Source organism: Callithrix jacchus, chromosome 12, assembly GCF_049354715.1.
Source record: "Callithrix jacchus isolate 240 chromosome 12, calJac240_pri, whole genome shotgun sequence".
NCBI lineage: Eukaryota > Metazoa > Chordata > Mammalia > Primates > Cebidae > Callithrix > Callithrix jacchus.
Genome location: NC_133513.1, coordinates 93,108,296 through 93,129,834, shown reverse-complemented (window position 1 = coordinate 93,129,834; position 21,539 = coordinate 93,108,296). Strand labels below are relative to the sequence as shown.

At 39.0% G+C, this 21,539-nt stretch overlaps 1 protein-coding gene and 2 long non-coding RNA genes across 13 annotated transcripts in view; 2 read left to right on the top strand and 1 right to left on the bottom strand.

Annotated features, from left to right (window-relative positions):
* Positions 1 to 16,185, top strand: part of LOC103796785 (component of inhibitor of nuclear factor kappa B kinase complex) — a 39,005-nt gene extending 22,820 nt beyond the window's left edge. Inside the window, exons 12-22 of one of the 5 annotated variants that reach the window (XR_004732109.3) lie at positions 2,705 to 2,828; positions 3,230 to 3,381; positions 5,662 to 5,723; positions 6,703 to 6,812; positions 7,446 to 7,495; positions 10,023 to 10,119; positions 10,413 to 10,560; positions 11,114 to 11,247; positions 11,831 to 12,056; positions 13,566 to 13,668; positions 14,890 to 16,185. This is a non-coding gene — a long non-coding RNA (component of inhibitor of nuclear factor kappa B kinase complex). Of the gene's footprint in view, positions 1 to 2,704; positions 2,829 to 3,229; positions 3,382 to 5,661; positions 5,724 to 6,702; positions 6,813 to 7,445; positions 7,496 to 10,022; positions 10,120 to 10,412; positions 10,561 to 11,113; positions 11,248 to 11,830; positions 12,057 to 13,565; positions 13,669 to 13,969; positions 14,150 to 14,889 lie in introns of those variants that run through there. The other 4 variants (XR_013525063.1, XR_013525064.1, XR_004732108.3 and 1 more) reach the window with 4 other exon arrangements.
* The window catches only part of LOC144578725 (uncharacterized), a 28,941-nt gene extending 10,903 nt beyond the window's left edge, over positions 1 to 18,038 (bottom strand). The window contains exon 1 of the long non-coding RNA XR_013525065.1: positions 17,983 to 18,038. This is a non-coding gene — a long non-coding RNA (uncharacterized LOC144578725). The remainder of the gene's footprint in view (positions 1 to 17,982) is intronic.
* A 529-nt stretch (positions 18,039 to 18,567) lies between these two features.
* The window catches only part of ERLIN1 (ER lipid raft associated 1), a 74,534-nt gene continuing 71,562 nt past the window's right edge, over positions 18,568 to 21,539 (top strand). For 3 of the 7 annotated variants that reach the window (XM_035268770.3, XM_035268767.3, XM_002756521.6), the window contains exons 1-3: positions 18,568 to 18,635; positions 18,962 to 19,085; positions 20,780 to 20,861. In XM_035268770.3, coding sequence (XP_035124661.1) covers positions 18,973 to 19,085; positions 20,780 to 20,861 — 195 coding nt within the window. In that variant the 5' untranslated portion in view covers positions 18,568 to 18,635; positions 18,962 to 18,972. Of the gene's footprint in view, positions 18,801 to 18,961; positions 19,086 to 20,779; positions 20,862 to 21,539 lie in introns of all 7 variants that reach the window. The other 4 variants (XM_035268769.3, XM_078346262.1, XM_078346261.1 and 1 more) reach the window with 3 other exon arrangements.

Here is a 21,539-nt window from a genome sequence, read left to right as displayed (position 1 = left end):
TTGTGATCCACCCGCCTCAGCCTCCCAAAGTGCTGGGATTATAGGTGTGAGCCACCGCGCCCAGCCCAGTTTGATAACTTTTGACAAATATATATACTTTTGTAGTCCACACCATAGTCATGATATAGAACATTTTCTTCACGTCAGAAAGTTCCCTCATGTTTCTTTTCAGTCAACTCTCCTTGCCCCAGACTTTATTATATTATTTTACTAATGGACTTTTTTTTTTTTTTTAAAGAATGGTTTTAGATTTGCCGGAAAATTGGGCAGATACTACAGAGTTCTCATTTAACTCCCCTTACTCATGCGTGTAGTTTCTCCTGTTGTTAACATTTACCTGGAAGGTGGAGGTTGCAGTGAGCCAACATCACCACTGCACTTCAGCCTGGGCAACAGAGTGAGACCTTTTCTCAAAAAAAAAAAATAAAATAAAAAATAAAAGATTAAAAAACATTAAAAAGTAAAAAAAAAAAAAACTATTTTACATTAGTATGATGCATTTGTTAATTTAATAAACCCATATATCACTAATTGAAGCCCATACTTCATTCACATTTCCTTCATTTTTACCTAGTATCCTTTTCCTGTTCTGAGATCTCATCTAGGATACCACATTTAGTTGTCATGTCTCTTGAGGCTCCTCTTTGCTGTGACATTTTCTCAGACTTCAAGTAGTTACTGTTTTTGATGACCTTGACAATTCTGAGGAATACTATTTTGTAAGATGCCCCTCTGCTGAATTTTTATTTTTTTTTGAGACAGAGTTTTGGTCTTGTCAGTCAAAGTTGGAGTGCAATGGTGCAATCTTGGCTCACTACAACCTCTGCCTCCTGGGTTCAAGTGATTTTCCTGCCTCAGTCTCCCAAGTAGCTGGGATTACAGGCCCGTGCCACCACACCCAGATACTTTTTGTATTTTTAGTAGAGACGGGGTTTTGCCATGTTGGCAAGGCTGGTCTCAAACTTCTGACCTCAGGTGAACCGCCCAGCTTGGCTTCCCAAAGTGCTGGGGTTAAGGCATGAGCCACCATGCCGGGCCTTTTTTTTTTTTTTTTTTTTTCATTATTAGACTGAGACAGTGGGTTTTTGAGAGAAAGGTCACAGAAGACAGAAGTGAACCAAGATTGCACCACTACATTCCTGCTGGGGTGACAGAGTGAAGCCCTGTCTCAAAAAAAAGGGGAGGAGTTATGTTCCCTTCCTTTAGAATAGAGTATCTATGTAATTTATTTGGAACTCTTCTGCATAGGACATTTGTCCTTTAACATTTATAAATTTCAGTCATTTATATTAGTATAAACTCATGGATTTTTTTGTGTGTGCTTTATGTTATAATACAATACTAGCTTATTCTGTTGCTCAAATTGTTCCAGCTTTGGCCATTTGGAGCTCTTTCAGTTGGCTCCTGTACCTCTCTTACATGCCCCCATCAATGAGTTGTTTTCATTTTGTTTTGTTACAGGCACGTGCCACCACACCCAGATACTTTTTGTATTTTTAGTAGAGGCAGGGTTTGCTTTTTTTTTTGGTTTATTGTAGGAAGCCACAGGTGGAGAAAGGTTGATGGAGGCTATTAATAATTATTAAGGGAAGCAAATACTTTTCCGTTTGTATAGCTTTATTTTTTTACAGTCTGCTTCAGATGATGTGCTTTCTCAGTAGGAACACTAGTGTAGCAAGTTTTGCCTAAGCTTTCTCTGAAGTTTTTATTAGAAAAGAGCAACAGAGAATATATTTGCTGCCTTACAGTATGTATCTGTTTCAATATTGGAGAATTTCATGTTAAAGTAGAATTTCATTGAACTTAACATACAGTTTTAGAAAAGCAGCATTCCTTTACCAAAAAAATGGGTAAGATAAAATCATAAATAGATAAATTTTTGAAGTCTGGCATTGAAGAAAGCATATTTTATTAAACTGCCATTTACCCTGTGTCCTTTCTTTTCTTTTTCTTTTTCTTTTTTTTTTTTTTTTAATGAGACAAAGTCCCTCTCTCTTGCCCAGGCTGGAGTGCAGTGGTATTATATCAGCTCACTGTAACATCCACCTCCCAGGTTCAAGCGATTCTCTTGCCTCAGCCTCCTGAGTAGCTGGGACTGTAGTTACACATCATCCACACCCAGCTTATTTTTATATTTTTAGTAAAGATGAGTTTTCACTTTATTGGCCGGCTGGTCTTGAATTCCTGACCTCAAGGGATGTGCCTGCCTTGGCCTCCCAAAGTGCTGGGATTACAGGTGTGAGCCATCACACTTGGTTCTTGTGTGTATTCTTAAAGCTGGATTGGTGGGCCAGGATGTGAAATTTATTTATTCAGAGGTAGAAAGATCCAGAAGAGATGGGATTTGATTTAGATCTTGAAAGAAATAATTTGGATTACCAGAGAGAAAAAGAGTATTCCAGGTTGCAGAAAAGCAAGAAATAAGACAGATACAGGAATAATCTCAAGCTCTGTGAGGGTAGTGATTATGTCATGCATTATTTTTCCCCTTGTATCTGGAGCAGGGCTTAATGTATTCCAGGTGTTCTGTAAATGTATACTGAACTGAATTAAATGGAAACAAGTGATTCTTTTAGCATCAGTTTCTAGCATCTATGGGAATGCTGTTTGTGTGGACAGTAAATCTCAGAGAATGATAAATCAACTCTAAAATCCTCAAAAGTAATTAACTCCCTTGCCCTTTTTTTCATCTTCTTGTATATAGTACGGGACAGTAAAATACAGCTTCCAGTTATACAGCTGCGTAAAGTATGGGCTGAAGCTGTGCACTATGTGTCTGGACTAAAAGAAGACTACAGCAGGCTCTTTCAGGGACAAAGAGCAGCAATGTAAGTGGATTTTGTTGTTTATAAGCACAATGCAATGCACATTATATACTCAAGAATTAATCTTGCTGGTTTTCACTAATTAGTATTTCATGTAATAGTAACATATTGGGCCAATTTGAAGTGTAATGTCCTGATTAAACTTGCAGAAGTCTTACTAATGGTCTGAGACCACTCTATTTTAATAGCTTGAGGGTAATAGTTCCCATGGTCCTAGTATAAAAAGATTGTTTATCACAGAGTATTATAGGCAGGAAGTCTTTAGAAATCAGATTCTGAGATCAGCTGTTTCTCATAGATTGATAATAGAAACTTAGGCTTTGTGGCACTTTATTTTTTTTAATTATTGTTCAATGTTTCTGAATGCTGACAATATCTTTTTTCTTTTTTTTGTTATGGTTTAGGTTAAGTCTTCTTAGATATAATGCTAACTTAACAAAAATGAAGAACACTTTAATCTCAGCATCACAACAACTGAAAGCTAAATTGGAGTTTTTTCACAAAAGCATTCAGCTTGACTTGGAGAGATATAGCGAGCAGATGACTTATGGGATATGTAAGTGCCTGGATAATGTATGTGAAAGGAGTATCTCGTTTCTTGAAGCCATCTGTTGTTTTGCCTTCTTAACTCAGCTGGTTGTTTTACTTACCTTCACATTAGAACAATAGAGTGGACAACTTACATTACCTCTTTTTTAAAATTTGCTTAGTTGAGCAATTTAGTTTCACAATTAGGGTAAAATTATTTAGCTCCAAAAAAATACAGAAGCGATTTAATGATCTTGAATTTCAAGCCAAATTTAAAAATAAATACAAAATCTGGACTTCTTAGCCAGTGCTATGGACTAAATATTTATGTCCCACCAAAATACATATGTTGAAATTCTGACCCTGAAGATGAAGGTGTTGGTAGGTGGAGCCTTTGGGAAGTGATTAGGTCATGAGAGTAGAGCCTTTATGTTGGGGATTAATGCGGTTATAAAAGAGGCCTGAATGAGATCCCTCACCCCTTCTGCATGTGAGGACAGAGCAAGAAGATGGTCATGTAGGAACCAGAAAGCAGGCCCTCACCAGATACCAGATCTACCTTTGTTCTTGGACTTGCCTCCAGAACTAGGAGAAATAAATTTCTGTTGTTTGTATGGCACTAAGTTTATGATATTTTGTTACAGTAGCCCAAATGTACTAAGACAACGAGGGGAGTCTTAAACTACTTACCTTTCTGTAAATAATGACACAAATATTCTAAGACTTTTTTTCAAACCATCTACTGTGGAGTCCTACTATTTTTTAGTATACACAGTCTCCAAATTTTCAGTATTTGACTCCAAGCTTATTTCCTTCAGATATACTAAGGAAATGTTTAAAAAAAAAGAAGAGTTAAAATATGAGTAAATTGAAGGAGTCACTACCAGCATTTCTGTTTTCTTTTGTAAGACAAATCCTTTTTGGGAAACAAATACTGTTTGTACAATTGTCTTGAGCAAGGTATGTGTATCTCAAAATAAATAGTCAATAGTGTCCAGTTGGGTGAATAAATTTACTCTCCAGAACTGGTTTTATTAATATTATTGATATTTTATTTCTATTTGCATATTATTGATTCTGGTAACAGAACATTATAATTATTTCATTAAAATATCTTTGACTTGTCAAAGGCATATTATACAATTGTTAAAGAAGAATGTGGTAGATCTATATGTGCTTTTATTAAAAATTCACCTGGGTCTTTAGTTGGCAGCAAAGTTTTAAACTGTGGGAAAAAGTAGAGTATACAGGTGTTCTCACTTGTGAGGGAGTAGGGTAGGTATTTATGTAACAAATAATCATAGTAAGGTCCCTTGAGGTAGAGGGGAGGAAGAGTCTTTTCTGTTTATATCCTTTTATAGTGTTCAATTTAAAAAAATCACATTCATGTATTAAAATTATTTTCTGCCCAGGTATGGTGACTCGCCTGTAATCCCAACACTTTGGGAGGCTGAAGCAGGTGGACCCCTTGAGCTCAGTCAGGACTAACCTGGGCAACATGGTAGAACCCTATCTCTACAAAAAATGCAAAAATTAGCTGGGCATGGTGGTGCACGCCTCAGGTACTCAGGAGGCTGAGGTGGGAGGATCACTTGATCCCTGGAGATAGAGGTTGCGGTGAGCTGAGATCATGCCACTGCACTGTAGCCTGGGTAACAGAGTGAGACCTTGCCTCAAAAAAAAAAAAAAAAGTTTTTGTTTTTTCCTCTGTCTACATCTGCACATAGATATATATATATTTTAAAGAAAACAATCATCTGTATTCATTTCCTAAGGCTTCCATAACAAAATCCCATAAACTGGGTGGCTTAAACAATAGAATCTTACTGATGTCTCACTGCCCTGGAGGCTAAAAGTCCAAAATCAAGGTGTTGGCAGGGCCATGTTTCCAGTGAAATCTGTAGAGAAGCATCTTTTTTTGCTTCTTTCTAGCTTCTTAATGGTCTGCCAGCCATCACTGGCATTCCTTGGCTTACAGTTGCAGCACCTCAATTTGTCTCCATTGTCACGTAGCATTCTCCCCTGTGCATCTGTATCCTGTGTCTCTTCTAAGGACACTGGTTGTACTGGGTTAGGGCCCAGCCCATTCCAGTATGAATATCAATTTATGTGATTACTTCTTTAACAACCTTATTTTCAAATAAGGTCACATTCTGAGGTACTGGGGGTTAGGACTTCTACATATCTCTTGGGGGATCACAATTCAACTCATAACACATCTTTGATGTTGATATGGCAAGGAGGCAGACATGCCAGTAATTTAAGATATGGCTATTTCTGAGATAACCAATTTAGACTTTTCTTTTAGCTTCAGAAAAAATGCTAAAAGCATGGAAAGAAATGGAAGAAAAGGCCATCCACTATGCTGAGGTAAAATCATTGACCTCACTCTGTATACTTATTAATTCTTGATGTCTCCCTTAGAAACTGTCTTTGGTTTTGGTATATAAAGAGCATGTTTCATGTCATTCCTGAAATACAGACAAAATACTATTAGATGCTTTGTATATAGAGATATAATAGTGATAAAAACAAGGGCTTTGCGAAAATTAGTGCGTCACTGAGCTTTGGTTTCTTTTATTTATTTATTTTTTGAGACAGGGTCTCACTCTTTTGCCCAGGTTGGAGTGCAGTGGTGTGATCAAAGCTCACTGCAGCCTTCCCAGGCTAAAGCAATCCTCCCATCTTAGCCTCCTGTGTAGCTGGGACAAGAGGTGCACCACCATGCCTGGCTTTTACATTTTTGTAGAGATGGTGTCTCACTATGTTGCCTAGGCTGGTCTCAAACTCCTGGGCTTAAGCAATCCTCCCACCTCAGCCTCCCATAGAGCTGGGATTACAGGCGTGAGCCACCACGTCCAGCTAGTTTCCATATTATGGGGACAATTTTTTTTCTAGTAGGGTTATGAAGATTAAATGGGAGTCAGTAATGGTAATTGTCACTATTATTTTTGTGATTGGTTTAGATGGGATAGCTGTACATCCTGGTTTATCTAGAACAGTCCCAGTTTATACCTTATGTCTTGCCATAATTATCAGTAGTATTCCCTTTCACTCTCAAAATTATGCTGGTTTGGACAAGAAATTATATGATGTCCCTAGGTATAGATCATTCTCTAGGCAGCAGATTTTTTCCCCTTATCCTGTACATTTGTCCATGGCCCATTAAGTACTTGACTCCTTATTGTCAGTACTTACCTTGAGGATGTGGGATACCCTGGGATACCCGTGGTATTCAGGGTTGGGAAATCGAAGCAGCAAGTCATTCTGTATCCTTAAGATGTGAATTTTGTTTCCTGTGATATAGTGGTAAGCCTTTCATTTCCTTTGTGTTTGGATCATATTTCAGGTTGGTGTCATTGGATACCTGGAGGATCAGATTATGTCTTTGCATGCTGAAATCATGGAGCTACAGAAGAGCCCCTATGGAAGACGTCAGGGAGACTTGATGGAATCTCTGTAAGGATGCACTCATTTTGTTGGTTTTCTGACATCTGTAATATTCTATAGCAGATTGTTCTTTCTGCTTACATCTGGGAAATTAAACCTCTATGTGGTTCTTTTCTATAGTTTTTCTTTCCCCAAGTATATTGGTATTATATTTTAAATGGAAGCTTTTTCTTAATCGCAGGAAAGGAAACTTTGGAAATAACTCTTTGGGTTGGCCTTTTTTGGTTTTTAATAAAAGCATTTATTTCATATGAGTTTTAAGCATTTTCCAAGTATAACTAAGTTACAAGCTATTTCCCTACTTACTGTACCTCTGGTCCAAGGTATTGACTCTCAAATGCCCTAAAACTTCAGATTTTTTCTGAATTAGTGTCTGGATTAAAAACTTTAGATTTTTTCTCTAATTATAGGCCATAATTTTTGTCTGTTTAAGTGTCTCTGGTGCAGAGATGTCCTCATGGCATTTTAAGAACTTGTATAGTTCTTACTACTAAATAAAATGTTCTGCGAAATACTCATTGGCAATATGAACTTGCTTTAAAATGGGTTCATTATTCAAATAAAATAATATTTCTTCAAGCTGTAGATTACTGAAGTCATTAAATTACCTTCACATATCAGAGAATGTTTTCTCTTTTATAGGGAACAGCGTGCCATTGATCTATATAAGCAGTTAAAACACAGACCTTCAGGTAAGACACTTCTGTCACAGTGCTTGAAGGCATTTTAGGTAATTATCACTAGCCTAACAAGGGATTTTAAATTTTTAAGTTAAAAATTTTCTTAAAGCTGCAGAATAAATTCCAGTTTAGGTATTCCCATTGAGACATGGTATAATAAGCTTTAAGTTTGTGAGAATTTAGGAGATTAGAAAGATAAAGTTACAGAGAAAGTGAGGGAGAAAAATTTTAGAAGGGGAGGTGAAAAGAAAGAATTGAATATAGAAAGAGGAACTTGAAGAGGAAGAAGCAGCAAGAAAATGTTTAGAAAGATGGGAAAACAAGTGTTGCTTAAGATTAGACAGATTGGGCCAGTTGTGGTGGCTCATGCCTGTAATCCCAGCACTTTGGGAGGCCCAGGTGGGCGGATCACTTGAGGTCAGGAATTTGAGACCAGCTTGGCCAACATAGTGAAACCTCATCTCTACTAAAAATACAAAAATAAGCAGATGCTTGGATTAATCCAAGGTTAGGATTTTGCTGCTAGAAGAAGAGGATATAAAGGTTGAAGATGAAAACAAAATAGTGATAATAGTGATTTAAGTGATAGAAGTTGTTGTAGCTAGAGTAAAATATTAAAATCTATAAGACTTCAAATAGAACAAGTCCAGTTCTTTTTATTTTCTTTTTTTTTTTTTTTTGAGTCAGAGTTTTGCTCTTGTTTACCCAGGCTGGAGTGCAATGGCGCAATCTCGGCTCACTGCAACCTCCACCTCCTGGGTTCGGGCAATTCTCCTGCCTCAGCCTCCTGAGCAACTGGGGTTACAGGCACGTGCCACTATGCCCAGCTAATTTTTTGTATTTTTAGTAGAGACGGGGTTTCACCATGTTGACCAGGATGGTCTCGATCTCTTGACCTCATGATTCACCTGCCTTGGCCTCCCAAAATGCTGGCAATTGTTTTTTTTAAATCAGTATTTCTCAGCCAGCCATGGTGCCTCACACCTGAGGCGGGTGGATCACTTGAGGGCAGGAGATTGAGACCAGACTTGCCAATATGGCGAAACCTTGTCTCTACTGAAAATACAAAAATCAGCCAGGCATGGTGGCACAGGCCTGTAATTCCAGCTACTCTGGAGGCTGAGGCAGGAGAATCGCTTGAACCAGAAAGGCAGAGGTTGCCGTCAGCTGAGATTGTGCCACTGCAATCTAGCCTGGGCTACAAAGTTAGACTCCATCTCAAAAAAAAAAAAAAAATCAGACTCCCAGTCTTCTGGCTAATGAATCAGATACTGCAGATACACAATGATAGCATTTGTTTAGGTTATATTTTTAAAAACTTTGAGGTATGAAGTTCAAAAATAAATTTGCTATCCAGGTAGCTTTGAGTATCACCTTGAGTGACAAACTGGTTGTAACAAGATTGTGTCTCTGTCATTGGGGCCTATTATATAATCACACTTGAATTGTGGCCTTGTTGTCTTTTCTAGCTTAGAGTTGACTTATATCTCTTGTTCAACTGAAAATGGTAAAAACCAACTTTCTTCATCCTCTGTGTTAGAGAAGGCTAAAGTTCTGAGGGCTTTGACTATCTAAAAGAGTTAGTTGTATGAGAAAGCTCTTGGGGTTGGTCCATGGTATTTAGGAAGAAATTCTGTTTGGAGAAGAACCTTTTTGGAGCCTTGCATTTGATTGTTGGTGAGACAACAGAGATGTGTGGGGAATAAAGTTGGGTTATGGGGGAGGTCTCTGGAGTGATAACAAAGGGCACAACTTTTTAAAACCTCTTGATGTTCCTTTCATCATTTCTTTTTTGTTACTTTTGGGATAACAAAAGTAGCCTTCTCACAGGACTCCTGCGAGGATTAAATGGGAAAATTATGATCAACTTTCAGCTCCTTTAGCCGTTTTCTGAAATATAACGATTAATGATATTATGAACTGTAGAACTCACTGTGACCAGCAGTTATCCCATTTGAGTGTATCTGTCTACTACCAGTGGCTTTAAGATGTCATACTGCCCTCAAATGGAACTTTCAAGATGTCTACAGTTCCCTTTACTGGTGTATCAGATTTGGTTTCAGTGAGTTTTTTTCAAAGTTTTTATGGGCTGTAAACAGATGGATTAACATGAAATTCCAAGCAACCTAGTTCAAGGGCCTCCTTTCTTTAGGCAATGAAAGTTTGATGAATTGTCCTACTGTTTGTAAATATGTGGTCAGTCATCCAAGAAAAATTGTTCTCTTGGCCAGAGGCTGCATTTGTGTCTGGGGCTTGGGTCAGTATGGGTTAAAGACAGCCAAGATTATTCTTCTCAAGCACAGACAACTAAGGTCTCTTACTGATAAATTTGTATATACATTATACACATACAAACGTTGTTTTTTATATATGACTAGAATTAATTTACAGGTAATCTTTAAATATTTTATCTTAACACAATTTTTAATTTAAATGGAGATGTTTATTAAAATTAGTTTCACAGTTTCATGGATTTTTGGTTTGGAGGCGGATATGTTACAGAAGAAAGGTTATATCCACTGACCGATGTCTTTTATAGATCACTCCTACAGTGACAGCACAGAGATGGTGAAAATCATTGTGCACACTGTGCAGAGTCAGGACCGTGTGCTCAAGGAGCTGTTTGGTCATTTGAGGTAGGAAAATTGCTTCATTTCCTACTGAAAAACCAGGATATGTTTACCTTGTTCCTCTCAAAGTACAAAAGCCCTATTTGGTAAAGTAGACTTACCCAGGAAGAATTCTGAGAGTACCTTGGGCAGCTTGGCCATAGCTTTGTGCATTTATATGTCCTTTTGTATGCAGTACTTTGGAGATCAGTTGTTAAATCTGATGCTGATTGTGGTTCATTTCCTCAGCTGGGTTTTGGGAATATGGTGTACAACCATGGGAGATGTGTAAGTATCTGACACTGACTTAATCTCTTCAGCAAGTTGTTGGGCTGTAAGCAGAAGATTATTGATCTACTCCCTAAGGTGGAAGTGGCCCTCAGTAACATCAAAGAAGCTGACAATACTGTAATGTTCATGCAGGGAAAAAGGCAGAAAGAAATATGGCATCTCCTTAAAATTGCCTGTGTAAGTAATTATTAATGAATTATTTAATGTGACATTCAGTTGTTATTGCCCCTGCAAAGGGGATTTTTTTATTAGCATGAGGTGGGCCCTCTTGAAGACATGTGTATTTTGTGTTGGGATGAAGTCCACGTTCCTTGCTTGGTGTCCAAACTAGCAATTGAGATGCAGGACTTCATTATCATCTCTCCTTTCCAGTTTCTCTGTTGTTATACTCTTAGTCCTTGACCACTGTGGTATTCCGACTCAACTTGCGGATAGATGTACCTGACTAGATAATGAAACTGACCATCTATTATTCAACTGGGTTTTTTTCTTTTCTTCAACTAAAATGGTATAAGAAGAGTGGATACATTTGGTTTTAGTCAATGAAGAAAGGGGCCAATGAGAGGTTACCAATGATCTGTAAAGGTGGGAATAGTTTTGTACTGAAATACTCTGGTTGTACGTTATGTAGTAATGGAAATGTAAGCTTTAGGAATATGGTAAGAAATTGTGTGAACCAACAGAGATGCTTGCCTGTAATCTTTTGATGTTTTTTTTTCTTTTCCTTCAGACACAAAGTTCTGCCCGGTCCCTTGTGGGATCCAGTCTAGAAGGTGCAGTAACCCCTCAGACATCAGCATGGCTGCCCCCAACTTCAACAGAACATAATCATTCTTTGTCATGTGTGGTAACTCCTCAAGATGGGTGGGTTCACTTTGTAGCAATAGATAGCTGTGTTTTCATAGCAGTGTATAGGAATGAGGCAATAGTTGTTAAGGTAGTCTTTGTGTGTTCAGACCAGGGTTGAGTCTTGACTATCCGTTTCTAATAATCTAAGGCAACTTACTTGACTTTCTTGATGTCCATATCTCCTCACCTGTAAAACAGGAATGTCTCATGGAACTGCTGTAGAAATTCGATTAGACAGTGTATATAAAGTGCTTGTGAATTAAATGTTCTGCAAATGTTGCTTATTATTAGCTCAATCCAAGTTCTAAGTCCTTTCTCTTACTGGCTTATTACTTTCTTTTACTCAAACCTTACTCCTTCATTAACATTTATCTCTATGAGAAAGTATGCTATCATTTTGCAAATATCATTTATCAGATTACTCTTCTAATAAATTTTTGAGTTCTATTTTATAACTTTGTATTTCTAACATAAGACTTTCTTTCAGTGCTTTAAATCAGTTTTACAAGTAAGAACTCAAATTCCAAGCCCTATATTTTATTAATTCCTACTCTTTTGCTAAAAGCTGAATGACTATCCATTTCTGTTATTTTCTCAGCATAAGATGTGCCGTATCCAAAGCCAGTGACTCTTTGCTAGCTTGTGTATTGTCGCTTTTCTCACAACTCATGGAGGCCTCTACAGCACCAGCATTTCCTGGAAGCTCTGCCCATAATTAGTTTTGCAGAAGTGCAGCCATGTTACATCACTGCTCAGGAGTTGCACATTCTGTACTCTGCTTTTATGAGAGAAAAGCACATGGCAGGAAGGCAAGCTGATATCAGGTATTTTATTTTTTTAAAGAAAGCAAGTTCCAGGGTATATCTTGGGGTCATTATACATGTGGCCCAATGCAGTACATCTACAACTGTAGCATAGGCTATAATTGAATACATAGACTTAATAAAATATTCCAGTAATCAGAGTTGAAGGAAGTAAAATTTAGTATTTTACTTACTTTTTTGCCTTTATTAAAGGCATTTAGGTTTTTTAGCGGATGCTAATGTTTGCAGATGTCATCACAATACAGGTAATTTCCAATTTGAGGTGTTTTCTGACAGTCTGTCAGAAAAGTATATCTGACATATTTTCAATGTATTTTTCTAGAAGGGATACATTATATTTTATTTTATTTTTATTTTTTGAGATGGAGTTTTGCTCTATCACCCAGGCTAGGGTGCAGTGGTGCAGTCTTGGCTCATTGCAACCTCCGCCTCCCAGGTTCAAGCAATTCTCCTGACTCAGCTTCCTGAGTAGCTGAGATTACAGGTGTGTGCCTCTATACCTGGCTAATTTTTGTATTTTGGTAAAGACGGGGTTTCACCGTGTTGGCCAGGCTGGTCTGAAATCCTGACCTCAAGTAATCCACCCACTTCAGCCTCCCAAAGTCTTGGGATTACGGGTGTGAGCCACCACATCCGGCTGGAATACACTGTAAAGGAAAATTGATTTCAATCATAACGTGCCTGTGGTACCTAACTACCAAAGATTGGGAACTGTTTGAGCACAATTTTTCCATCTGTTGGATGAGAGCTGAATCAGAATTTCATTCTAAGCTAATAGTGGCTATCATCCATGGCCTAAAACGAACTCTTAGGGTATTGAGGGTTGGCAAGGGGAGAAGATAGAGGCCATATGGAAGAGGAAAGCATGAAGGTAGAAACCAGAATCAGGATTGTCTTCAAATATGAACTTCTGGGGACACTCATTTGGTTCTGGGTAGCTCCTCCACCACACCATTTTCTTTTGCTGTCCTTAGGAATCAGCTTGCTTGTTTTGTTTCATTGCTATCACCTGTAGTTACCAATGAGTTTTTCACTTTCTGTGATCTCTACAGAACAGACTTTACATTTTTCCTCTTTTCCCCTACATTTGTGTCTGTGAAGTAAGCATGCTGGTGTTTTTACTACTTTTAAGGAAAGAGAAATACTTAGAAACAAAAGGAGGTATTTCATCTGTCTTTGCCACAAGGATTTTTTTCCTCCTTAGTTAACATTTTCAGGGGAAAAACAAGTTGTGCATAAGTGCCTCATATGTTTCAGAGGAAAGTCAGATTGGAGTTATTGTGGATTTCTTATCATTAGAGTTAGGTGGCAGCAGAGGCAGCAGCATGGTGTAAACAGGATTCTGCCTCTGCAGGGAGGGATGAGGAAACTAAAGACTACAGGAGTCTACTGCATTGGGGTCCTGGGTTCAGGAAGGGTAGTGATCATGCTGACCTAGAGGACTAGAAAGTAGAGGAAATTCATATGCTCTTGCTGAATTTGAAAAGGCTTTGTTCTTTCATCTCACAGGGAGACTTCAGCACAAATGATAGAAGAAAATTTGAACTGCCTTGACCTTTTAAGCACTATTATTCATGAGGCAAATGAGGAGGAACAGGGCAGTAGTATGATGGTAAGTTTTGTGTGGATATGGGTGCCTGTTTTAGCTATGTTGGGTGCAAAAGGTTTAACTTTCCTTGCTAGCTGTATCTGGCATTTGGGATGCATGTGGGAAGTAGAACTCAGAGGAAAGAGCATTTGAAGAATATTCTCAACCTTAAAATCCCTATCTGCTGTTACTTAGGGATATACTAGGATTATGTCATCAGTTATCTTCCATAATAGCATTTTTGGTCAAATTAAATGAATGGTAAGCTTGCTTCACAATGTAACCACTGAAATTAAATGGTTTGTACTGTACTTTTTTGTTTCAGCAATCAGTTTTCTCCATTAAGATGGGACTTGTACTTTAATTTGATATGGTACCTCCCAAATAGAAAATAAATTATGTTAATATAGTTGTAATAATAAAAGTGTGTATTAAGATTTGGTTACTATGAACCACTGATTTGTTAAAACTTGGAGAAATTACAATAAAATGTTTACTGAATCAATTTTTGCTGCATTTAGTCTTAATGTCAGTTCTGTATATTTCTTTTTTCATTAAGAAAAATAGCAGTGGCCAGGCATGGTGGCTCATGCCTGTAATCCTAGCACTTTGGGAGGCCAAGGCAGGTGGATTGCTTGAGCCCAGGAGTTTGAGACCAGCCTGGCCAATGTGGCGAAACCCTGTCTTTACAAAAAATATAAAAATTGGTCAGGTGTGGTGGCACACAATTGTGGTGCCAGCTACTTGGGAGGCTGAGGCAGAAGATCGCTTGAGTCCAAGAGTTTCAGGCTGCACTCCAGCCTTGGTGACAGAGTAACACCCTGTCTCAAAAAAACAACAACAACAAAGAATAATGACAGCCAGGCATGGTGACATGCACCTGTAATCCTAGTTACTAGGGAGGCTGAGACAGAAGGATTATATGAGCCCGGGAATTCAAGACTGTAGTACATTTATAATTGGACTTGTGAATAGCCACTGCACTCCAGCTTGGCAATATAGCAAGACCCTGCTCTCAAAAAAAAAAAAAGAAAAGAAAAGAAAAGAAAAAATTGTTTGCTTCAAATATTTATGAAAAAAACTGAAATGTTTTCTTTAAATTAGGAAATAAGGTGTAAATGAAATGATTTTTCAATTTTTGATTATAAAATGTCCAAACATACAGAAAACTTGCAAAAATGAACACCTATATACTTATCACTTATAGTCAACATCTAAGTGTAACTTTCTCCTGCCTGGTTTTAGAGTCTTGATTGGAGTTGGTTAACAGAATGACTTGTCACTTCTTCATTGCGCCCAAACCTATGGAAGTTGTCGTTATACATATTGGAAATGTGTTTTTCCCGCATGAAACCATTCTTCAGACATCAGTCAAAGGAAGAAATGGCTTTGAACAGAAACTACATTTCTGCTATGATCAGAAGAACATGATTTTACAACTAGAACATTTTTGAGTAATTTAAGCCTCTAAACAGATAGGAATTTATTTAAAAAAAAAAAATCAGTAGACTTGTTTTAATACCACAGCTATTCAGGAGCATCATCATGACACATTTGTCTTTAATCTTGGTAAAACATGACTTATTTAACTGTAAAAATACCTTCTATGTATTAGTTTTAACTTTTAACTTTTGGGTGTAAGGCCAAATGTAATTTTGTATACAGAGAAGAAAACTTCAACTAATAGGCATTTTAAATAAAATAAATAAATATGTTTTTTCTAAAAAGGCTGCTCACAAGTAAAGTTACATTTCTTGAAGAATAAATTCTACTTCCTTGTGTTGCACTCAACAGGTGCTCTTCCTGGCATCATAAGGAGTTGGTGTAATCATTTTAAATTCTACAGAAAATTTAACAGTATCCCCTTCTCACTGAAGGGAGTGTGTATCTGCCCCTAATGTTAGCTCGCTTTCATAAATCATGTTATGTGTATATGTATTTAAGATGTACATTTAATAATATCAGAGACGATGCCTGTTAATTTATAATGTATTTGAAAGCTACATGTTTTTTCATTTGTAAAAATGAGTTATTTGTTTAAACAATCTTTCATGTCTTGTTATACAGATTTATAAAGGTCTGCACTCCTTTATCTGTAATTGTAATTCCAAAATCCAAAAAGCTCTGAAAACAAGGTTTCCATAAGCTTGGTGACAAAACTCATTTTCTTGCAATCTACTCTGAACTGACCTTGAATCTTTTTATCCCATTTAGTTAGCAGAATGACTTGTCACTTGTTCACTGTCCCCAAACCTATGGAAGTTGTTGCTATATATGTTGGAAATGTGTTTTTGCTGCTTGATGATTTGTGGGGGAGTGTGCTGCCAGTCTCTGATGAGGGCTGGTTAATGTAGTATGGTATACGCACAAAATTACCTTTCTAAAATCTAAAACTTCTTAAATCTGAAACATTTTGCCCCAAGGGTTTCAGATAAAGGACTGTGGACCTCTAAGAAGATATTATTTGTCTCAAAAAATGTGAAATGCTTTTATATTCTAACAGTTTTTCACCACTTTGTGTATTAAATGGTTTTTAAGTTACTTTTTGGATCTCTATTCCTTATAAAAATCAGATTGTAATAAAACAGTTGAATATGGCTTAGGAAAATATGAAGGTTCTATAAAGCGGAATTAGAACACAGAATAACTGTACCTTCCTTAGGAATAACAAGACTTTCAGTAAAGGCAGTACTGGACAACTTCTTTAAAAGTGTTTTCCTCTGAGATGTCCTGTCACCACTATCTACATCTAAAAAACATGCTTGTATCTTGCCCTATAAACTGTTGTCACAGTCCCACACCCCCATTTTTGCTAGTGGTATCATTTTCCTAGTCAACTAGATTTTTTAGTCGTCAGATACCACTGTTCGTCAGCTGTTGTAATAGGCAGTCTCTCTCGCTTCCCTAGTTTTAGAAGATGCTAATAATAAACACTTATTGGATACCTGTTACTTGGAGGATATTAAGCTAGATGGCAAGATCAGAAATAACATAGGCAGTACAGTAAAAGTGCTCATCTGGGAGTCTAAACATTACAAGCCATCTAAGCATTGCAATTATTAAGGATTTTTTTCAATGGTCATGCATTTTCATTTTTTTTTCACATAATCATGCCTTTGTAATGAAGTGGTCATGCATTTTCTAAATATTTTAATATTGGTAAAGGATTTGCTATAGGGTGGGGGCTGCTGATGGTGTGTGGCTGGGGTTATGTCAGGGCAGCCTGATATATATAATGTGGGCAGATGGCGTGAGTCAGAACAGACTATCATAGTGGGATCCCCAGACTTGCTTTTGATGCATGAGTTGGACCACTATTTTTTGTTGGGTAACAACTTTTCAGAGGGGAATGGCAGTTGTGAATTTTATACATTTCATTCTTTGAGCAATATTATGAAAAACTAAGAGAATGTCTACAGAAAACAGGGTATAAAGCAAGTTATTTTCCATTCATTTTGCTTTTTGGAAGTTAAAATAGCTAAGCTCTGCAAATACCATTCATCTGGAACAAATAAGGTCCCAGATATTCCTAGGTAATAAAAATCGAATGAGACAGGTAAGTGTACTTATTGAAGGGTATGGGTAGAGTGGTCTGGAAAGGCTTGCTTTAATGAAGGCGAATTTCTCTTTACCTTTTCTCACTTCCACTATTAAGTAACCTTAGGCCTGCTGTTTCCTAACCACCTGGCTCGCTTGCCAATAGTCTGTCTCCACTTTCAGCCCTTTTGTAGATTCATTGGCCTTAAAGCACTGCTTTCCCATATTTCCCTACCCAAGAGTTCAGGGGTCCCCAAGCCCTGGGCCGCGGGACCACTACCATACAGTGATCTGCTAGAAACCTAGCCAGACAGCAAGAGGTGAGCAGCGGTCGAGCGAGCATTATCGCCTTGAGCTCTGCCTGCTATTAGATTAGCCCATGGCATCATATTCTCATATAAGCGCGAACCCTATTGTGAACTGCATATGCGAGGGTTGCGGTCTCCCTGTGAGAATCTTAACTAATGCCTGATGTTCTGAAGTGGAACAGTTTCATCCGAAACGATTCCCACCCCCCCACCCCCCCCAACACAAACCCACCCGTCCGTTAGAGGACTTTCCAACCCTAGTCTACCTTGTCCATTACGGTTCCACCTCTAGCCATTCAAGGCTTACACCATTAATGCCCTTAATTTCTCTTGTATTCATCTATCTCCCACCTATACCTTTTTCCTTGCCTTTTTTATTTTTGGCAATATGTGCACATGGTTTAGAATGTAAAACGAACGAAGAATATGTAGTGACGGCTACCATAGCACTCCTTTCCAACACACAAGCCTTCAAGGAAACTGAAGTACTTACTTTGGTCTCCCTGGAGGACAGTCCTCCGCTTCCCGCCGCATGTGCTTAGCAATTCTGTTCCTATTGCCTGGATGACCTTCATAAAAGCCCTCACTGGACCAGAATTCTAGCACGTAATAGGAACACAAGCAAGAGAATGATGCAGTTATATTTAACATCTTTCTCTTCCTAACTTTCACAGCACTTTACTTGCAACAAGTTTGGTTGCTTCTGAAGTGCAGGATCTGTGCCGGAAGCACGTGCGTGCCACACAGTGGGGCTCCCCATATACCGCAAAAGGACAAACCGAACAGCTACAGCTTGAGAGTGAGCGAGTGGGTTCACTACACAAGAACAAACCGACCTTGTCCGAAAGGCCCTCTCCTTTTCTCTGCTTCGCTGCTCACTCCAGACCCCCAACTGTCCTCTTCCGAGCAGTTAACTAGCAGTGTACAGAAAAGCGACTTGCCTTCAAGGGAGCCTGCGCAGCCGCGCGGCTGGGAGAATTTTGTCCCGTGCGCTCCCCGTCTCACTAGTCGCGGACCGGGGCTACGCCTTGTGCGTCCCCGCGCAGCCGCAGTGCTGGGCGAGTGGGCGGGGCCGGCTGTTGGCGGCTGTTGGCTCTGCACGGGAGTCGGCTGCACGTGCGGGCGGGGGCGATGCGTCACTGATCGGTAAGGCGCGGCGCGGCCGAGGGATCAGCTTTCCTCCCAAGCCTGAGGCTGCACTCCTTAGTTAGTGCCTGCCGCCGGGGAGCGACCCTTGGGAGAGGGGGTGACAGGAAGCTCACCGAGCAGGGGCGGCCCTCCGACCGCCTGGGGCGGAGAAGTTGGCAAGGGGTCAGCGGGCTCCGCCAGGAGGAAAGAATGAGGGGACTGGGGCACTGGACTCCCCGGCTCAGGCTGCTAGAGAGCGCCAAGTTTCCGGAGGGAGAGGGTGGAAACTGGAGGGGGTGGACCTGTCACTCACGGGACTGAGGGTCTTTTTCTCTCGCTCCCAGGAGGAACGAGGATGAATATGACTCAAGCCCGGGTTCTGGTGGCTGCAGTGGTGGGGTTGGTGGTTGTCCTGCTCTACGCCTCCATCCACAAGATTGAGGAGGGCCACCTGGCTGTGTACTACAGGTGAGCGGCATGTGCAGTCAGTTCGAGCACTAGAGCAGATAGAAGGGTACTCACGTTAGAGTGGAGTCTGGGAAGTTGTTCCCTCTGCAGCGTTCGGGGACGCACGTCCCATCTCTAGGGAAAGCACGGGGGTCGAAGAGGGCTTTTGCTGAGCACCCTCCAGGTGCTGACAGTTTTAGTGCTATGTTCGTTTTGCAGAGATTAAGTCTCCCTACAGTGAGTCTATACACAGCAAACTCAATTTTATTTTGTAGAAAAATGAAGAAGGAAGAAAGGAAGTAGTCTTTGTACCTCTGACTGAAGACATGGATAAATTATAGATCGTGCAACTGTACAGGCTTTAGTTTGCCACTATAGACGGTGTACAGAAAATTTGGTTCTGTTTATGGTTGTTCTTTAGACTGTTTCGCTTAAAAGCTTCCAGTGTCTGGTTACGTCTTACAACACCGTGATAACAGTGATAGTTGTTATATCCCTGCACCTCCTGGGACATCAGCACAACACCGATGGGCCGTCCTCCTCCTCACTGTTTCTGTTCAGGTTGGGGACAGGAGTGGTATGGAAGCTGTTGCTCTCTTGTTGAGCCTGCTTAGCTTTTCCTTCAGCCTAATTACCACAAGTTCCTTTTGATATAGACTAGTAAGAGAGAGGCCAGTTTGTGGAGAAATTGGAATAATGGTGTATTGAAAAAGAGCGTCAACTTTTTGCTTTTTTCTTTTATCCCTCAAAACTGATATTTCTTTCAGATCCATCCAGAATCCTAGAAAAAGAACAATTTTAGTGGTATATCTTAGCAGACGGACCTCTAGAGTAAGAGATTACAGATCAGCCCAGATTTCCTTCCAGTTTAGCATTGTCTGATAGTAAAACCGGAGAAAGGACATTTCAACGAATGGTTCAAAGAATTAGTGATGAACCTAAAACAGTTCATCTTTTCTTTATTATGACTTTGCCAACGTGTTTATATTTTCAAGACAGGAAGCTAAGTTCTGTGAATTTACAAGGCGCAAAATAGGACTTCTTTGTTTTATTTGCTCCCCAAATACCTCCTTTTTATAGTGCCCTTATAGGGCTTGCTTTCCTAGTTCTCACATTCCAGGATTTGGTGAACAAGCCCTTATCCTATCTATTTATATGGTCTTGCCACCCTTCATCTTTTCATGCTATTTTTTTTTGTTTTTTATATAGAAACTTTATGTTCCCAATATTTTAATTACCTTGCCAGTAGATTGAAAGAATTATAAGCCTCAGAAATTTTCTCTTTAAAGTTTGTGTTGTCTTTTTCTCAACCTGGTGATTAAATGTGTTATATATTTTGATTTTGTTCTTGTTGTGTACAGTTGCTGTAGGTACATTTACCTCTGTTAAAAGCCATTGTAATTTTTTAAACAAGTATTTCTCAGAAAGTTAAAGACCAAGGAGAATCCTTTGAACCTAAGGGCAGTGCTGGAGACCCAGAGGTGCGGTTAGTTGAGCTTACGAAACAAGGTGTAACATTGACAATTCAGTTTGATCTTTTTGCCTTTTTAGGTGTGGAGGTATTTTAAGCAGTTGTTCATTATGAGTAATTAATGTTAGTGAGGCTTTAGTAGGTCAGTAGCATGAGTAAGAGTGGGTATTTATTATAGCACTTTAGATTTGGAAAGATAATTTATCTTTTTATGATTTTGTCAAATTGAAACATCTTTTTGCAGGGGAGGAGCGTTACTAACCAGCCCTAGTGGACCAGGCTATCATATCATGTTGCCTTTCATTACTACGTTCAGATCTGTGCAGGTGAGTGATTCCTAGGGAAGCCCCCATACCAGATAGACAGGTATGACAGGAGTTACCACACTTGTGGGTAGAGATAGATTTCCCTATTGCTTAAGCAGGTGGTGGTATTTGCCTAAATGCAGCAGTTAGCGTTCAGAGTACAGTTGTTACAACACAGGTTATGTTTAACCACCCCGCTTGCATGAAATGAGTTAAAAGTATGAACTAGGCAATTAGGAAGACTAACTTCTGCCATCTGTATAGTGGTATGTAGCAAATTTTCTGTTGCTGCTTTCACAATAAAAGCAAGAATTAGGAACACAAATAGACATAAAAACCAGTGATTATGTGGTTTAGAACAGTGTTTGGTTTCCATAGAGGCAGGCTCCTGGGCTACTGTTAACATGGAGGATCAAAATTTTTATACACAGCTTTTCTGCCTCTTTTTTTTTTTTTTTTTGGCCTGGTACATTAAGCACAATTTTATGTAGAACTTTAGTACATATTATATTTTGATGACATCTCAGGATGTTTGAAATAAGTGTCTAGTCATTGAAAAGTGTCTTGGCCATGGGAGACAATAAAACAGGTATCTTCCAATACAGCAAGACAACAAAACAAGGATTAGGCTGTGACCACTTTTGCAAGCTCAGTGTGATCATAAATCTTTGGATTCAGAAGTCTGTCTGCCATCTGCTG